The sequence below is a fragment of the Propithecus coquereli genome, unplaced genomic scaffold (assembly GCF_000956105.1).
Source record: "Propithecus coquereli isolate 6110/MARCELLA unplaced genomic scaffold, Pcoq_1.0 Scaffold294, whole genome shotgun sequence".
Taxonomy (NCBI): Eukaryota; Metazoa; Chordata; class Mammalia; order Primates; family Indriidae; genus Propithecus; species Propithecus coquereli.
In genome coordinates, this window is record NW_012148552.1 from 2,593,159 (window position 1) to 2,610,188 (window position 17,030).

General features: G+C 48.1%; 1 protein-coding gene across 4 annotated transcripts in view; it reads left to right on the plus strand.

Annotated features, from left to right (window-relative positions):
* The window catches only part of EGFR (epidermal growth factor receptor), a 185,752-nt gene that overhangs the window by 131,854 nt on the left and 36,868 nt on the right, over positions 1-17,030 (plus strand). For 2 of the 4 annotated variants that reach the window (XM_012648783.1, XM_012648784.1), the window contains exons 5-15: positions 3,364-3,432; positions 4,301-4,419; positions 5,660-5,801; positions 7,304-7,615; positions 7,951-8,077; positions 8,176-8,249; positions 9,088-9,178; positions 11,318-11,517; positions 12,407-12,539; positions 14,344-14,434; positions 15,805-15,962. In XM_012648783.1, the coding sequence (XP_012504237.1) occupies positions 3,364-3,432; positions 4,301-4,419; positions 5,660-5,801; positions 7,304-7,615; positions 7,951-8,077; positions 8,176-8,249; positions 9,088-9,178; positions 11,318-11,517; positions 12,407-12,539; positions 14,344-14,434; positions 15,805-15,962 (1,516 nt within the window). The remainder of the gene's footprint in view (positions 1-3,363; positions 3,433-4,300; positions 4,420-5,659; positions 5,802-7,303; positions 7,616-7,950; positions 8,078-8,175; positions 8,250-9,087; positions 9,179-11,317; positions 11,518-12,406; positions 12,540-14,343; positions 14,435-15,804; positions 15,963-17,030) is intronic. The other 2 variants (XM_012648785.1, XM_012648786.1) reach the window with 1 other exon arrangement.

The window sequence follows — 17,030 nt, forward strand, 5'->3', positions numbered from 1 at the left end:
TTATAATGCAAACTTTGATATTATTTATGAGATCAAGTTTAGCATTTCCTCAGCTGTCTGGTAGACAAGGAGGAGGTTAAATCACACACATTTATTTTAACGAAAACGGACACGTAAAGGGTATGGGGCTAATCCAAGTTTGCCATGATTCAGCTCGGGCAGCCCAGAAGGGCCCCCCCAACTCACGCATGGCCGTGGGGAAGACGGCCAAGGAAGAGCTGGGAAGAGGGGTGGACAGGCTCTCGCAATAACAGGGTTCAGATACCGTAGGGCTTTGAACTACAAGCCAAGTATGGTATTGGTTTCAGAACAGACATCAAAGAATAAGCTATCAACATATAAGAATAAGCCTAACTAAATCAAAAGTCCATACAGAAGTGACATTTCAAACAAATAAGGGAAGAATTCATTATTCAATAAATTATTCTGGAATGACTTAACTATTGGGGGGAATATCAAAGTGACAGGACTATAAAGGGTTTTTAAAAAAGGAACTGGGGATATTTGGTTAGTTATATTGTAAAGTACAAAATCACCATCTGCCTAATACCCGTATTTTCCTTATTACTCAGCTGACTAGTGGCCAGTTCGTAAACCTGCCCCCTCCTGTGGCAGGGGGAAGCCGCCCCCTTGGCTAGTGTTTTAGGCCACACGTTCCTTCCTGCTGAGAAGTTATCTCATTTAATCTTTACCCAGAGAAGTCTCTCACGCTGTGATGTGAGTGTTCTATGGACAAGGCATCTGAGATTCAGAAAAGTTACGCAGTGTGTCCCAGCAATGTGTTTCTGTTGATAAAGTTTGGAATTTGAAGCTAGAACGAGTGGGTTTACTTAAGAGGAAATTAAAATAAATCCATCGCTGACTCCATACAATACAAATTCCAAATACATATTAAATACATACAATAAAATATTTTAAACGCTAGTATTTGAACAGTCATTAAGGAGAAGTACAAAAAATGCTTCACATCAATAATACAATAAAATATTTTAATATATGTTTAAGTGCTAGAAGAAAATATAAAGATGAATATTTGTAATATCAAGTTGAAGAAAAGCTAAAGCCAGATACCATAAAAGACAATTTCCATGTGAAAAAATGGTGATGGTGACCAGGAAAATATTGTGCAATGTCTGATTGCCATGAAGAGGTTAACATCCTTGCTGTGCGACTATCTAAAGTAGTCTTGAGGAGACCGAGAAAAAGATGAAGCTCCCAGTAGAAACATGGGCCCAGGACTTCAGCAGCCACACATACACACACACACACACACACATATACACACACACACACACTAAGATGGCCAAGAAATAAAGTAAAATGCTATTTCTACTGTAATAAAAGGGAGATCAAAATAAAATAAGGGTGCATCATTTTTGCCTTTGTAAATATTTGGGTTCCTTTCAATTTTCAGACACTTGGGTTAGCCAGGGTGTGGAGAAGCAGAAATTCTAATCTTCTTGTGGGCATAGAAAGTAATAAAGCCCAGTCAGGTAACATGCCTGCAATGCGTGTCAAGAGCTGCCAAGTATGCACACCTTTGACCCATCAATATCATGTCTAGGAATAACAGAAAAAAGAAATAAGGGAAGTGAAAATCATACGAGATGTAGAAAAATATTTTTGTCTAAGAACGTTCCTTTGCAACTTTATAATAAATTTTTCAGATAAATTATATATATAAAATTAAGAGATTAGCTAAATAAATTATAGTGTAGGCATGCTATCAATCATCATGTTAGCTAGAAGGATACATAAAGGCATGGAAAAATTGTCACGCTTTATTAGATATGTTTAAGGTTATAATACAATGTACAGTGTGATTCCAATTCTTATATTTACACATATTTATGTCTATCGATTACCTCTAGATGATTTGCTTTTTTCTATTATCCGTATTTTATACAATGTGTCTGCATTTCTTTTATTGTCACCAAGGGTTCATGACAGAATCATAAATAGAAATTCAGTTTGTTGGTTAAGCAAATGTTCCCCTGTTAGAGAAAGATGCATTTGTGTCTTAAATATTTTTTATATACCTAGTACATGCTTATAATGAAATTTGAAAAATATATTGAAGTATAGGGTAAAAAGTAAAAATAACATAATTTCACTCCACAGACAGAACTGCTTTTAACATTTCTAAGTATTACTTTTGCTGTTTCATCTCTCTATTTGTCTCTCTTTCTCTGCCCCCTTCTCTGTCTCTCTGTCCCCTTATCTCTGACCCTGTCTCTTTCTCTGTCTCTCCCCAGCTTCTCTGTCTCTGTCTCTGTCTCTTTGTCTCTAACTCTGTTTCTCTCTCTGTCTCTGTCTGTCTGTCTGTCTCTCTCTCTCTCTGAACCTCCCTCTTCACGACGTGCACTGCCCGTTTGACGCTTGGCCTCACCATCTTTCATGACTCCACGAGCACCAGCTTGGCACTAGTGCTCTACCCCCTGGTGGGGACCGTAAGCGTTTTCGTCATATTAGAGGGGTGTTCTGGTTTAATAGTCACTTGGCACACTGTCAGCTCTTCTGTTGGAAATCTAAATTCTCCCAGAGATAAATTCCTGCTGACTGCAGCAGACTTGGGAACATTAACTCCATTAGGTTCCCGTGACCTCGTGGTAAAAGATGTCTGCACAGCGGACCTCTTCTTAACAAATGTATTGCCCCACCTGTTCTCTCCATATAGATATAACACTTTGACCTTCTGATTTCTCCATACTGATAAAAGGGAAACACAACTAATTGAGAGTGAACACCTTTTAGCTATAATTTGTGATTGAGCAATTTTAAAAGCTGCAGAAATTGATCGATTGCAAAATTTTCAGACAGCAGGTTGTGAGTTAATAGCTGAGGTCGCAGGTAACCCACACAGGGACACACACTGTCAACACTTTTTCCCTTTGTGCAGCATCCTGTGCCTCCTCTGGTTTGGGGTCTCGGAGGTTTTATGTGACAACCCAGAGAAACCGGCGCACACAGCCACCCAAGACAGGGCACGGCCGGGTGCAGCGGGCACACGCCCAAGGCCCGCCAGGCCAGGCACCTTCACGCTGTGGCGCTAGATGCCGGGGGACTCCTCAAGCCTAAGCAAATTGTAAACGTGGCCCTTGAGCTCACTCGAATTCCCGTTTACGTGGCCTATGACAGTAATTACTCTCAGCCTCAGTTTCTACTGCTGACGTGGAAATAAAGGCAGTGCGTGGCTCACCTTTTCTTCCGGCGATCCCTCAAAGCATGCTGCAAACCAACCAGCTGAACAAACAGAGACCAAGAAATTTGGAAGCTCAGGGCCCCAGGAAGGGTGTCATCAGATTCCGGCCACTCATTGTCTTTTGCCAAGATATGGATTTAACTATTGCCGTTACGTTTCAGGCCAGACATGTGATCCAGGCTGTCCCAATGGGAGCTGCTGGGGCACCGGAGAGGAGAACTGCCAGAAACGTAAGTCCGGGACGGCCTCCGAGCCCGGGCGCTGCCCTCCCTGCCTCAGTGCCGGGATTGGATTTGTGTTCCTTGGAAGACTCTGCAGGGCCACATGTTAGCAGTTCCGTGAATGATAGTCTTGCAGATCTCACCGCATGGGTTAGTCCAGGATGGGCTATTTTTGGCACTTCAGCCTGTCATACACAAGTGAACGCCAGTCACTGTGCCCCGCCGTGCCTTCTAACAATACGTTCAGCAGGTTTCCCTGGGAACGGAAGGCTTGTCTCTGGTGACATGGGCCACCAGACTTCTCGGCCCCCTTTCCTTGGTACCCACCCGCACCAGAGTATGAGCGACGTTGCTCAAGAGGGTTTCTGTGTGAGTCCTACTTTAGAATAGAAGGGGTGGTTTACCTAAGTGTGGCTGTCGTGCTCAGACTCTCAGTGGCCAAGCAATCTGGCGATATGTCAGCTTAAAAACTCGCCATCTGTCCTTATGTTTAATTGCGGGGTGCTGTCGTGCCATGGAAGTGCTACTTCCCTGCAGGTATTGTACTTCGGCTGTCTGTATGTGCTTCCTGCATTGCCCAGAAACTTGGTTCTAACTGGTATCCAATTGTGTAGCGGGTCTGAAAGTCTAGACTTGACCTGGTTAGTTCTCTTTAAGGGATTAAAAATATATTAGGAAAAAGGCGCTATGAGGGAAGGTCATGATTTGATTGAGTTTGGCTGAATGGAAACGCCTGGGAACCCCAAGAAACCACAGAATCCGTAAATCCATGCTTTTCCTTCACTTTTCCACCCGCCACTTGCAAGTGCTCCGTGGCGTCCCTTGGAAACAGCCCTGCCCTCACGGTCGGCTCACGGGGATCTCTGCTCTTTTCCAGTGACCAAAATCATCTGCGCGCAGCAGTGCTCCGGGCGCTGCCGCGGCAAGTCCCCCAGCGACTGCTGCCACAACCAGTGCGCCGCGGGCTGCACGGGGCCCCGTGAGAGCGACTGCCTGGTAAGAGCTGCCATCCGTCGCCTCCCGACCCAAGACGGGGTCCTGTGGGAGGAGTGTGTCCGGCAGCATTCCTGGGAGCAGGCGTGGGTGTTGGCCTTGCCCGGTGACCAGGCTGCTTCTGTCAGCCTGCCGCCACCCTTTCTGTGAGACCCACAGCGATTGTGTATATGGCCTCCCCATGCCTCAGTTTCCTCAGCTGACAGTGGTGGATAACAGAGTCCCTCCTGCCGAGTGGCCAAAATGGCACAAAGTATGTGGCGTCCGTCACCAGGACCTGGGCACGGAATAAGCGCTAAACACAGCTGCGCCGGCAGCGGCAGCACACCGTTCGCTGTTTCACTCAGTTCTGCTGAGCCCAGAGACTGGCTGCGGTGAGGTCCCCTGGGAGGTCCACCGAGAGCCACACAGGCCTTGCAGCACCGCAGGCTGGGACTGTATCAGGGTCGTGGTGCCAGCCCCACTGCTCTCTCCACCACTGCTCAGACGCCTCCTGGGTGCGCCCCGCCCCACGGGGTCTCGAAGCAATCGCTTTCATCCCTGTTGCTGCAGAAAGCTCCGGCAGAAGCCTTGCTGTCCCGGGAGCGTCTCGGATCCCTGGGGTCGGCACCAAGCCTGGCCAGGCCCTCCCTAATACGGGATCCAGAGCACTCTGTCGTCAGGGAAGGGAAGGTCCCTAAATTCCAGAGACCGGACCCTGCCCCAGGGATGTTGACTTGGTTGGCCTGGGCCGACTGTAACCTGCAGCTCCAGGAAGAAGACATGGATTGGTCCTTAGCAGGGAGAGCCGTTGCTGTATTTGATCTGGCCCTTTTCACACGGCACCCTTCCTAGGCAAGGTTTTCTGCAGTTTGGCAATAAATTCTAAAATGTATCCTCAAGTGTTCTTTGTAAGGGACACCCAGTGTAAACTGAGTTAAAAAATAACTTCACTGTATAGTTACCACTATAATGTGTGAACTCCTTTGTTATGTATAAATTAATAAAGAGAAATGTTTCTTGGATCATAATCCATAAATCATAGCTTAGATGGCACATTGAAGAAAAATCATACTTTTAAGAGAAAGGTCTTTCTGACTCTACTGAAAATAATTTGCTAGATTTTTCCACTCTAATTGGACACCTGAGTTTGAGAACTGTACCCTGAGCTTTCTGAGTGGAATCAAAGCCACACTGCGCCTCCTCCACTTGTGGCACTGGTGTCCTTGCCGTGCTTGACTGGCGCGCCCCCTGCCTGCCACAGGTCTGCCGCAGGTTCCGAGACGAGGCCACGTGCAAGGACACCTGCCCGCCGCTCATGCTGTACAACCCCACCACGTACCAGATGGACGTGAACTCCGAGGGCAAATACAGCTTTGGTGCCACCTGTGTGAAGAAGTGTCCCCGTGAGTTGCTCACCTGGGTCCCTCTGACTCGTTGGACATCCTTGTCCTGTCCTGTCCCCTGTGGGAGCCCTTGGGTCCCCCATCTCGGGTAGTCTTTGGGCCGATACGTTTGCCTCGCCGCGGGCAGGTGAGCGTGAGGGGCCAGCCCCACCGCAGAGGGGCAGGAAGGCAGCGTCTGCCACAGGCGACGTCATCTGCGTCAGTGGCCAGGCTGCGTGGCAGGAAAAGCACCTGTGGCTCAGTCCCCACAACTGAGGTCCTTCTGCAGTGGCCCAGAGTGTTCAGTCCTCAGATGGGCACCAAGCCGTGATCCCTTGGGCTGCTTCGCTGCTCACCTGTTGGGGCAGGCAGGTGTTCAGCAGAGGCTGTTTAGAGAGCATCGCAGAAGCCCCGCCTTCTCGAGCAGATGAAGCTCTGGCCGCGGTTGTGCCTCTTAGGGGCATTGCAGAGGTTTGCTTTTGTTTTGCATTGTTTTGGTTTGGTTTGGGTTATGCTTGTTTGTATTAATATTTACATTCTGCTGGTGGCTGTAGGCTTTAGGGAAATGGTGACATGAAATACCTCCTAATAGAGAAGAGAAACTTTGCCGAAGTAAAAAGCTTTAGAAGCCAATCTTGATATCTAGAAGGGGAGGTTGAGAAAAAATTTAAGAGAACAATTATGAGGGGGGATTTTATTCTGCCAGATTTGTGTAAATGAAAAATTTTAAGCTTGGTACAGAAAAAAAAACTACACAACAGAATAATCCATTGAAAGGTGAATGGCAAACTAAGATAAAGAAGAATGTGCCATGACGATGACGCAGAGATGATCTCTGAGAGACGGCAGAGCTGTAAGTCCGCGAGAAATCACCGAGAGCCCTGGTAACAGAGCGGACAACTCACAGAAGACAAACCACCAGCGTCCGGGAAGTGTTTTCTAGGACCTGCTTCGGGAACTCCGAACGGGAACACACAGACCCCGTAGACATCACATAGAAGTTAATATAGACAGAAACCAATTACCGTAAGGGTGAGGGAAGGCAGAGGAAAGGCCGAGGCACCCGCTGGGACGCAGAACCGCAGGCCCCGCCGCCGCGGGGAGGGCCACGGCGGGCACCTGGGCGCCAGCACGGGAACCAGTGCAGCCTCGGATGTGGGTGCGTCAGGGGGATGTTTAGTTAGATTCTCGTTTTTTAATACATTCTCAAGCTTTAGCTATACTTCCTGAAGACAGATTCTACAGGAAAACAAAATGAGCTTCGAAGAGGTGCTCTGAACGAGTGAGCAGGCGTGATGTTTCTCCCGAGCGGCCTGGTCCTCCGTGCTGTGAAACACCTGCCTTTCTCCATACTGCAGTCTAGAAAATGATTAAACTCTTGCATCTGAGTCCCTTCCCATTTGCAACCTTTCACTCTTTGTCCTTCAAGTAAAACCAAGGGTGCACAGGTGCTTTTCGTCAGCTCCTGGAGAGCCCAGCGGCACCTGGCACGGCCTTCACCTGGTCCCTCCCGGCGCCCTCAGGTAACTACGTGGTGACAGATCACGGCTCGTGCGTCCGCGCCTGCGGTTCAGACAGCTACGAGGTGGAGGAAGACAACATCCGCAAGTGTAAGAAGTGTGAAGGGCCTTGTCGCAAAGGTAGGAGCCCGGCACGGTGCGGACGAAGCTCGTTCTCTGGCTGTGAGGCGGGGCTCCCCTGCCCACCGCCACATTCGAGTCTTCTGATTAAAAAAGCAAAAACAAAAAACTGGGTATATTGTTTCTTTAAAAATGAAGATAGCGCTTCAGAGCCCGGTCGGAGAAGCCGTGGGCAGGGCCGTCCGGCAGCAGCAGGTGGGCGCACTGCCCCGGGGAGCCCAGAGGCACAGGAGTCCCCAGGAGCAGCCAGACCGGGGCCCAAGTGGGAAATGGGGAGGAGGAGAAAGCAAGGTGGGCGACAGCCGCCATGGCTGCGGGGTCTGCTCCCGCCGCCCTAACCCCAGAGCCTGCCTCTGGCCCTGGCCCCTGACGGGCCTCCATCTGGGTCTGTCTGTCGTGTGAAGGAAGGATGGAGGGGGGTGGTGGCTCTCCTGGCAGGACTCCCGTCCTGCTCCACTCTGCCTGTGGAGCCCTCGCTGCGCTTCCTCCAACAACTGCGAATGGAATAAACGTGTCTCTTACCTTGACAGTTTGTAATGGAATTGGAATTGGTGAATTTAAAGACACACTTTCCATAAATGCTACGAATATTAAATACTTCAGAAATTGCACCTCCATCAGTGGAGATCTCCACATCCTACCGGTAGCATTTAGGGGGTAAGTAACGGGTTTAGTTAGTTGCATAGAGAAAAACAAGAGCTGCCTCTCAGCTGGTAGAGACTGGTCATCGGTAACCGCCCTGCCCCTTGTCGCAGGGACTCCTTCACGCGCACCCCTCCTCTGGATCCAAAGGAGCTGGACATTCTGAAAACTGTAAAGGAAATAACAGGTTTGTGCCGGCATGTCACGTGAACATAAATGGGAAATCAGTGTTTTAGAGAGGGAACTTTTAGACACATATTCTTCTCCTTTGGCATAAAAACATTTCCTCTGAAATTCCACCATTAATAGCTAATTCTTTGATACTTTTTAAAAATGTGGTTTTCCCTGCACGCAAAGAGCAGCACGTTAAGCCGAAGCTCGGGTCCCTCCCGATGCGTGGATGTGTTTCATTCCTGGCTCTCCCCAGCGTGGACCGGCCACCTTGCTGGCCCGTGACGCTAACCAGCAGCAGGAGGGCAGTTGGGGGGTGGGGCCAGCGTGGGCTCCCAGGCCTTCCCAGGGAGATTGCAAACCCCTGCTGGGCCCCTGCAGACCCTGAGCCTGTGACTGCCATCTGAACCCCACTTTCTTCACCTCTAAGACCTAAATAACACGCACGTTTGGGGATTGGAATTAAATAAGGAAAATAAGGACAGCCCCTTGTGTGTGATAACAGGCCAGTGATTGGCAGCTATGATCGCAGCAGGAGGCTGTTTGGGGCAATCAAATGTGAGCCCAGGGGGGGTCCCAGGGCCACAGCAGGATGGGCACCCGTGGGCAGGAGCTGGGTGGCAAGAGAGATGCAGCTGGGCATGGGGAACTCCAAGGGGAGACGAGATGCCATCATGAAACTGCCGCTTGGTTTGCGCAAGCGTGGACACAAGCAGTGAAGGTGACGGAAAGAGTCCAATCCAATTTTCACATTTACTGTCACAGCATAGTCTCATGTGATGCCAAGAATAATGTCTCACACAAAAAGGAAACTTCTAAGTGGCGTGTGTCTGAACCTTCCTTCTGCCTGGCAGGGTTTTTGCTGATTCAGGCTTGGCCTGAAAACAGGACCGACCTCCACGCCTTCGAGAACCTGGAAATCATACGCGGCAGGACCAAGCAACAGTAAGCTGCCCATCGCCAGAGGCTGGCAGATTGTTTCTGTCTTCTCATCTTGCAGCTAGACTTATAGGAGAGTTGCCCACGTGTCCTCCCGTAACGTACATCTCGCCTGAGCAGGTCCAGGCTCAAGACAAAGAAATGAGCATTGGCACAGTGCCATACACTGAACCGTGGTGAACTTTATTCAGAATTCACCAGTTCTTCCATGAGTGCGTTTATTCTGGTTAAATCTTCTCAGTCCTCTCCAATCTGCATTAGTGCCTATGTCTCTCCTGCCTTTTGTGGGCCTCTACACTTGTGCAAAGCACAGGTCAGGTATTTTGTAGACTGTGAACCGATTGTGTTTGGCCGATGTTGCCTCAGGACATCAGCAGCTGAGATTATGCACATCACATCAGAGGGACCTGATGGCCTGTCTAACACTAAATGCCTTTTTCGTGATTTCCGCTTTCCAGCTCACAATGGTGCAGTCAACACACAGGTGCACACACGAGTGTCTTTAACGTCGTAAGAGCAATCATTCATTTTGTGGTGACGAGGAGGAGTTTGGGAATCTCTTGGTCAAATCTGCCCTGGAAACAGTCTGGTTATGAGAAGTTTCTCCCTTCACGGCCCCTAAAGGGGAATCCATAACACGGTGCAATATCAGAGAAAGAGCATGTGAAACGCACATTGCTTTCCATAAACAGCCTTGGCTGTGCATCCCTGGTACCAAACTCGCAGCCGCCACTGCTTCCCGGAAGGCCCCGTGCGCTGTGCACGCCGGCGCACTTCCTTTGCCTAAGGCTGATACAGAAAAGAGAGATTTAGAGCACTGTGCTTGGAGAACTGGTCTGTACCCCTCCTGAGTTTTCAGGATTTAAATAAGATAAGGGTCACTTATTTTCCGATTTAATGAAAAGTCCAGTGATTCTGGTCCCTCCCAAGGCAGGGCGACCACTGGCTCAGGGAGTGACTCACCAACGCCCCAGACCAGCCCTGCAGGGAAGCCCCAGCTCTGCCCCGTGTCTCGGCTTTCCTGGGTGGGCACCGGCAGAACCGCTGACCGTGGGGGTTGCAGGTCTCCCACGCTGGCCTCTGGCTTCTGAGGAGGCCAGGAGGAAGGGTGGGGAGAAGAGTAACAGGGAGAGAGGGGCCTCCGAGCGGAACTTCAACCCTCTGCCACTCAGGCCTGTCTCAGCTGGCTCGGCACGCAGCCTCGGCCCAAACGAGCTTCCTACGAACGCAGACCGCCTTCCTGTGGCTCCCCTCAGTTACCGACGACAGCCTGCGCTCCTCTGCAGGTGCCAAGGTCTCCTGCGCTCCGGCCCCATCCGCCCTCACCCCGACCCTCCCCACCGGCACTGTCAGGGTGCGGCTAGCGCTTGTGGCTCTCACACCCATCCCCTGTGTTCCCACCCTGCAGGTGACTCAGGACTCCCCACTTTAGTCTCAACAATGTCCATCCGTCGTCCGATGGACGACCTTCTAGAGTCCTAGCGTCGTGCTGAGTGGTGAAGAAAGCATCACAGCTCCTGCTCCCGAGGGCCTCACGGTCTCGGGCGTCACCTCTCGGAGGAAGCCACCCCCTCACACAGATCCCACCCCAGACCTGTCAGAGAGACCCCCGCCCTGTGCTCCGGTGGTGCCCACGCTCACTGCACCCACACACTGGGGTGACATTTTCACCACTAGACCCAGGGTTTCTTGAGAGTAGGAAACACTTAACGGACAGGGTTTGGCACATAGCACCTCAAATGTTTGTTCAGTGAGTGTGCATGGACAGATGGATGGGCGAGTGAACAAACCTACAACCTTTGAACGTATTTGGATGTTTGAAAGGTTAGACCATGTTCTCAATTTCCAAGCAAAATAAAAATGTAGTAAATAAAATAATGACACTAAGACATTTATTCTGCCCCTCAGTCTGCCACTGAGGCTAAAGATGCTAAATGAAGAAGGAACTTGCTTTTCCCTGGAGGAGCTTAAAAAATACTTGCAGTTTTCAAAAACTGCAGCGCACGCCCTCCACAGCGCGACTCGCAGCCCTCGAAAGGCAGTTTCGTAGTGAAGCGAAGGTGCCCCAGAAAAACAAAATAAAGTCTTAGGGATGTATTGTTTTCATAGTTTGTCACAGTGTTCTTCTTCTTCTCTCCAATTTAGTGGTCAGTTTTCTCTTGCGGTTGTTGGCCTGAACATAACATCCTTGGGATTACGTTCCCTCAAGGAGATAAGTGATGGAGATGTGATAATCTCAGGAAACAAAAATTTGTGCTATGCAAATACAATAAACTGGAAAAAGCTATTTGGGACCTCTAGTCAGAAAACCAAAATTATAAACAACAGAGCTGAAAACAACTGCAGTAAGTAACGACTTTCTGTTTTGATTGTGGAGATGGTTCCAGTGGGTTGTTTATTTTTATTTAGATATTACCAAACATTTAAATTACTTTTTTCATTCATTAAGAAGCAAATTAAAATCTGTATATTCCTAATTGTGAAGTCACGTGAAGTTCATTAGAATTGTTTCCAGATCATTCTAATTTCATAGGATGTATTTTCCCTGAGGTTTAGGCTACCAGTTATTTGCAAATTAGAGAACTAAATTTAGAATTAGTTATATCACATTTTAGCTGTAGGGCGCTCCCTGCCCATCTCGGCCTCTGAAGACTGTAGGTAGACACTTGAGCAGAGGATGGGCTGAGCGTGTCACACTGACGCTTCCTGTCCTGGTGCTAGAGCCCAGGTCAGCCATGAAGCTGGTGGGAGCAGCTGGCCTCGGCTGAGCGCTGGCCTCGGCAGGAGCGGGTCTGGTTCACACGCTGCTCGGCCACTCCAGCTCAGGGACCCCAGTCAGCTGCTTTCCTCAGGCTTCGGCTTCCTCATCCATACACTGGAGGTGGAAATGATTCCTGCGCCGCGGTGCTGTTGAGAGAGTTAAATGAAATGCTGTGTGCAAAGCTCTTGGCATGTGCCTAGCACAGAGCAGACAACCACAGCCTGCCCTACGGTTCCTGTCGCCTGTGGCCTTTGTCACCAAAACACCACTGGGGTCTGGTGCAGGGTGTCCTGGGCTCCTGGGAGGGCAGGGGGACTGGGAAGCCCAGTTTGGGCCTCCTTCAGGAGCTCCCAGCGTGTCTGTGCAGCTCCAGGTCACGGAGCACACGGCCGCCCTTGCGGGGAGGTGTGGTCTCCACTGGTCCCTCCGTCCCTGTTCCGTAACCGATTCCGTGAGGCGCGCTGTCTCCGCAGAGGCCACGGGCCACGTCTGTCATTCCCTGTGCTCGCCAGCGGGCTGCTGGGGCCCGGAGCCCAGAGACTGCGTCTCCTGCCGGAGCGTCAGCCGCGGCAGGGAGTGTGTGGAGAAGTGCAGCGTTCTGGAGGGGTACGTGGTCACTTGTCCAGCCCCTTGTTTTGATCAAAAATAAGACTCAGGGTTGTGTTCATAGCTTTATAGCTATTCAGTTTGATTTTCTTTTCCTTTATTTTTCCTTTGTTTTTTGTTCTGTGCTTGGAGGGTGTTGTTTGCTTATATGTTTACTTTTGGGCTCACTGTTAATTATTAATACAATAGGAATAAGCAAACTGTATTATTATTATTTAATCTAATCCAATAATTTATAGAATCTCTTCCCGGAAATATCTTAAATTTTTCTAAACTACACAAAGTTAGCAAGACAAATAGAACAGTCATAATGGTTTATATGGCCAAAACCATGGCTTTTTGGTCTTTTTATTTTTTTTTTTTTGCAGTACTCTATTCCTCCTGTGTCAAAATATGTTAATACAAATTGGATTTCCTGTCAATTTTTGTTTATGTACCTTCAGCATGCACTGAACATTGAACGGTGCAAATACCTTTAAATATTACCATGGAGAAAGAAATAATTCATGTAATATTTGTTGAATTCAGTTTCCATCAATAAAAAGTCCAGTCTGTGGATACTGTGACAATCTTGGTATCGATATAAGGGTTTGAATGACCACGAATAATGATGAAAAATAAATAAATAGAAAGTATTATAAAATTGAAGGGTAGAGGCAGAGAAAATTTTTCTTAAAAATTTAAAGAAAAAGGGAGTTTTGTTATGGAGAAGAGCTGTAGGAACTACGGGTGGCTGCAGAAAATCCTCCTCCCCACGTCCCTACCAGGTGGGGATCAGAGCTTGGTCCGGAAGTATTCGGGAGCAGGGCAGGAAGCCCAGCTCGATTCTGTAGGAATCCCTTCGCTGATGGACTCAGAGTAACTAGCGAAATTGATAGTGCTGTTCAAAGTTCAAGGAGGGAATACTGGTGCAATCCTTACTGCTACGAATACACACTCAGCTCATGGTTTCAGTTTTCCAGTGTCTTAAGAGGCAAGGTAACTCGAACACCCTCGCCACGTGCCGCATCTTCTGTTGGTGCAGAGAAACCGTGTCTGGCAGCACCTGCTCGCTACGCAGGACTGGCCCCTGTGGCAGGGCAGTGGCCCGGAGAAGCAGCGCAGAAAACACACTACTGTGTCATATTTGGTTTAATTGATGCCATTTGCTGAAAGAGAGGGCTTGTGGCATACCCTTTTGGGGTGTAAACACTCCTTGTCCACCGCTCGGAGTGAAGACCTGTAGTTAATGACCAGGCAGAGTCTAGTCTTCTTAACAGCTGTTTTGTCTTTTTAGTCAAGCGTCGGCTTCTTGTCTGACATTGACGTGTACATCTTGAGGGATGTGGAAAACCTTCCACATCCATGTTCCACACTTTACTGATGACCACTGAGCAGGTCCTTACTATCCCTTCTTCCTTTTCCTGTCCCTTAGTCTACAGTTACCATTTCTGTCCAGCTTAATTTAAATGTCCATGAATCTGGGACCAGAGGCAGGGGCACCTCGTAAGGAATTTTTTTTTTCATCCTTTGTCTTGCTAACCAAATATACAAAAAATTCGCCTTTAAAAAATGCAGTGAAGATAGTTAGATTATAAATGAAGTTTCTGTTTTTATTCAGGGAGAAGATTACCAAGGATTCAGTTAATAAAATCAATTTATCATAATACAGTGTAGTCCTAGAGTCCTAACTCTTTGACATTTACCTCAAATTACTTTGAATTTCTGAGAGAGCTGATTTGTGTTCCCCGAGACAGTCATAGCACCTGCCTGTGGAAGCAGCATCTCGGGGATGGCACTGATGTTTCCTTCTTGCTTCTGGCAGCGAGCCCAGGGAGTTCGTGGAGAATTCCGAGTGCGTCCAGTGCCACGCGGAGTGCCTGCCCCAGGCCATGAACATCACCTGCACAGGACGGGTGAGCCGCCCCTTAGTGTTACTCACTCCCACTCCGTGGGGAAAAGTCTTCGCAAAAGCAACAACGCTGCCCCGAGTCATCCTGGAGCTGGAAAGGACAGCCGTGGAGCCACTTCCCCAGAGGAGGCGGCGCCGCCGTGTTTGGTGAAGTTCCCGCCCGCCCACTGTTCCCGCTCTGCACCGCCACACTTACCTAAGCCGATTTAAACTTATTAAAAATTCAACTTATTTTGACTTATTAAATCCCCAAACTTAACAGTTACTCTTGTCAGCCAGTTCCCACCATGCCTAATGTCTGTCATCCTTGCTTTATCATTTTAATCAAATGTCCTCGAGTTCTTGTTTAACATTAGTTTAATTAGTTGAGGAATTTTTAAAGAAACTCCTAGCAACGCATTTTAAAAATCACAGTTTCATATCTTCCTGTTCAGTAATAATCTTACAAAGAATGTGAGTGAGAATTCAGGTGTCTCTCACACCAAATGTCCTAATGCTGTTAATTCTCAATATTGTTTATATATGAAGCTCTGTTTGAATTTGAGCTCCAACATCCATTTCTAAATCTACAATTGAAAACGTTTTTCAGAAGTTCTGTGCAGATCAGGACTGCGTTTTGAGGTCTAGGCTGCCAACAAGGCTGGTTACAAAGTAAAGCACTGGTTTGTAGGTCTGTGTGGTGTCGGATGAAATTTCTGTTGTTAAAACAATCAGTGGCACTGACTTAGTCACTAGCTGTGCCGGCTCTGAGCACACTAACATTGGAGAACTTGGCCAAGGGTTTTATTTCAGGCCCTTCTAAAGTGGCGCACACAGCCCGAGCGACCGCACACTTTTGTCTCTGTGAGCTTTGCGAGGGCCTCCCGCGTCTCACAGACAGAATCAGATGTGGTGTGTGACATGGTCCATCACACACCCGCCAGCACTCACGCCGCCTCCTCTCTTCCCTGGAAAACACCGATGTTGGTTTTCTCGAGTTTGCCTGGGCCAGCCGGCTTCCTTCAGAGCTTCCCCGTAACTTCCAACATCATTTGCAAGAAACACTATCTGCCCAATAAAGATATAAATATGCGTGTAGGCCAATCAAGATGGTTTTGACAAAGAAAGGTGCCCGCAGCATATTAAGCAAAATGCAATAAAGTATAGCTTTTTTTACATCTGTATATATTATGTGCATGTAAAGTCAGGAAGACTTTCCACCAAGCGATTAACAGCAGCCATTTCTAGCAAGTGCGATCACAGAAGAACTTGTTTTCCACGTTAAGCCTTTCTCTGTCATTTGTTTTTTTTTTTCTTTTAAGTAAACTTCCATTTTGAAAAAATAAAGAGAAAAGAAAGCGATATACATAAAAGTTTTTCTCCACTTTGGTTCAGGGACCAGACCACTGCATCCAATGTGCCCACTACATCGATGGCCCTCACTGTGTCAGGACCTGCCCAGCGGGAGTCATGGGGGAAAACAGCACCCTGGTCTGGAAGTATGCAGATGCCAGCCGTGTGTGCCGCCTGTGCCATCCAAACTGCACCTATGGGTGAGTGGGGGCTCTGATGCCTAGATGGGAAAGCACAAGAGAACAGAATGTTTCCTCTCTTGCAAATTTGTAGATTGAAAAGGTCTCAAAATTTTCAGGCAATAAATTACAGAGGTTTGTATGTGAGTCATTTACTTGGGGTGTTTTGACCCCATGGCCATGGTGGCAGCAGAGACATGCTTGTGGGCAAATCTCGCAGCTGGCAGGGAACCGTCTCTGCTGTACTCGAGGGTCTCACGCCCAGGCTCTGTTCTGCGATGCTGCATGTCTAAACAGGAGGGTAGTGGGGGAGCAGTGACAGCACCTGTCCTGGAAGCTGCCACCCAGCCCCTCTCCTGATGTTTTTACAAATCTCTCCAGATTACTAGAGTTAGTATGGGGAGTGATTTTTTTGTTGTTGTTTTGCCAAGAATAAGAAGTAACATTGCCTGGAATGTTGCCTTTTTTTTTTTATTTCAGCATATTATGGGGGTACAAATGTTCAGGTTACATATATTGCCTTTGCCCCACCCGAGTCAGAGCTTCAAGCATGTCCATCCCCCAGACGGTGTGCGCCGCACCCATTAGGTGTGAATATACCCATCCCCTCCTCCCCCAACCTGCCCAACACCCGATGAATGTTACTACTATATGTGCACATAAGTGTTGATCAGTTAATACCAATTTGATGGTGAGTACATGTGGTACTTGTTTTTCCATTCTTGTGATACTTCACTTAGAAGAATGGGCTCCAGCTCTATCCAGTATAATACAAGAGGTGCTAGATCACCATTGCTTTTTGTGGCTGAGTAGAACTCCATGGTATACATATACCACATTTTATTAATCCACTCATGTATTGATGGGCACTTGGGTTGTTTCCACATCTTTGCAATTGTGAATTGTGCTGCTATAGACATTATAGTGCAGATATCTTTTTTATAGAATGTCTTTTGTTTCTTTGGGTAGATGCCCAGTAATGGGATTGCTGGATCAAATAGTAGTTCTACTTGTATCTCTTTGAGATATCTCCATATTACTTTCCACAGAGGTTGCACTAGTTTGCAGTCCCACCAGCAGTGTGTGTTC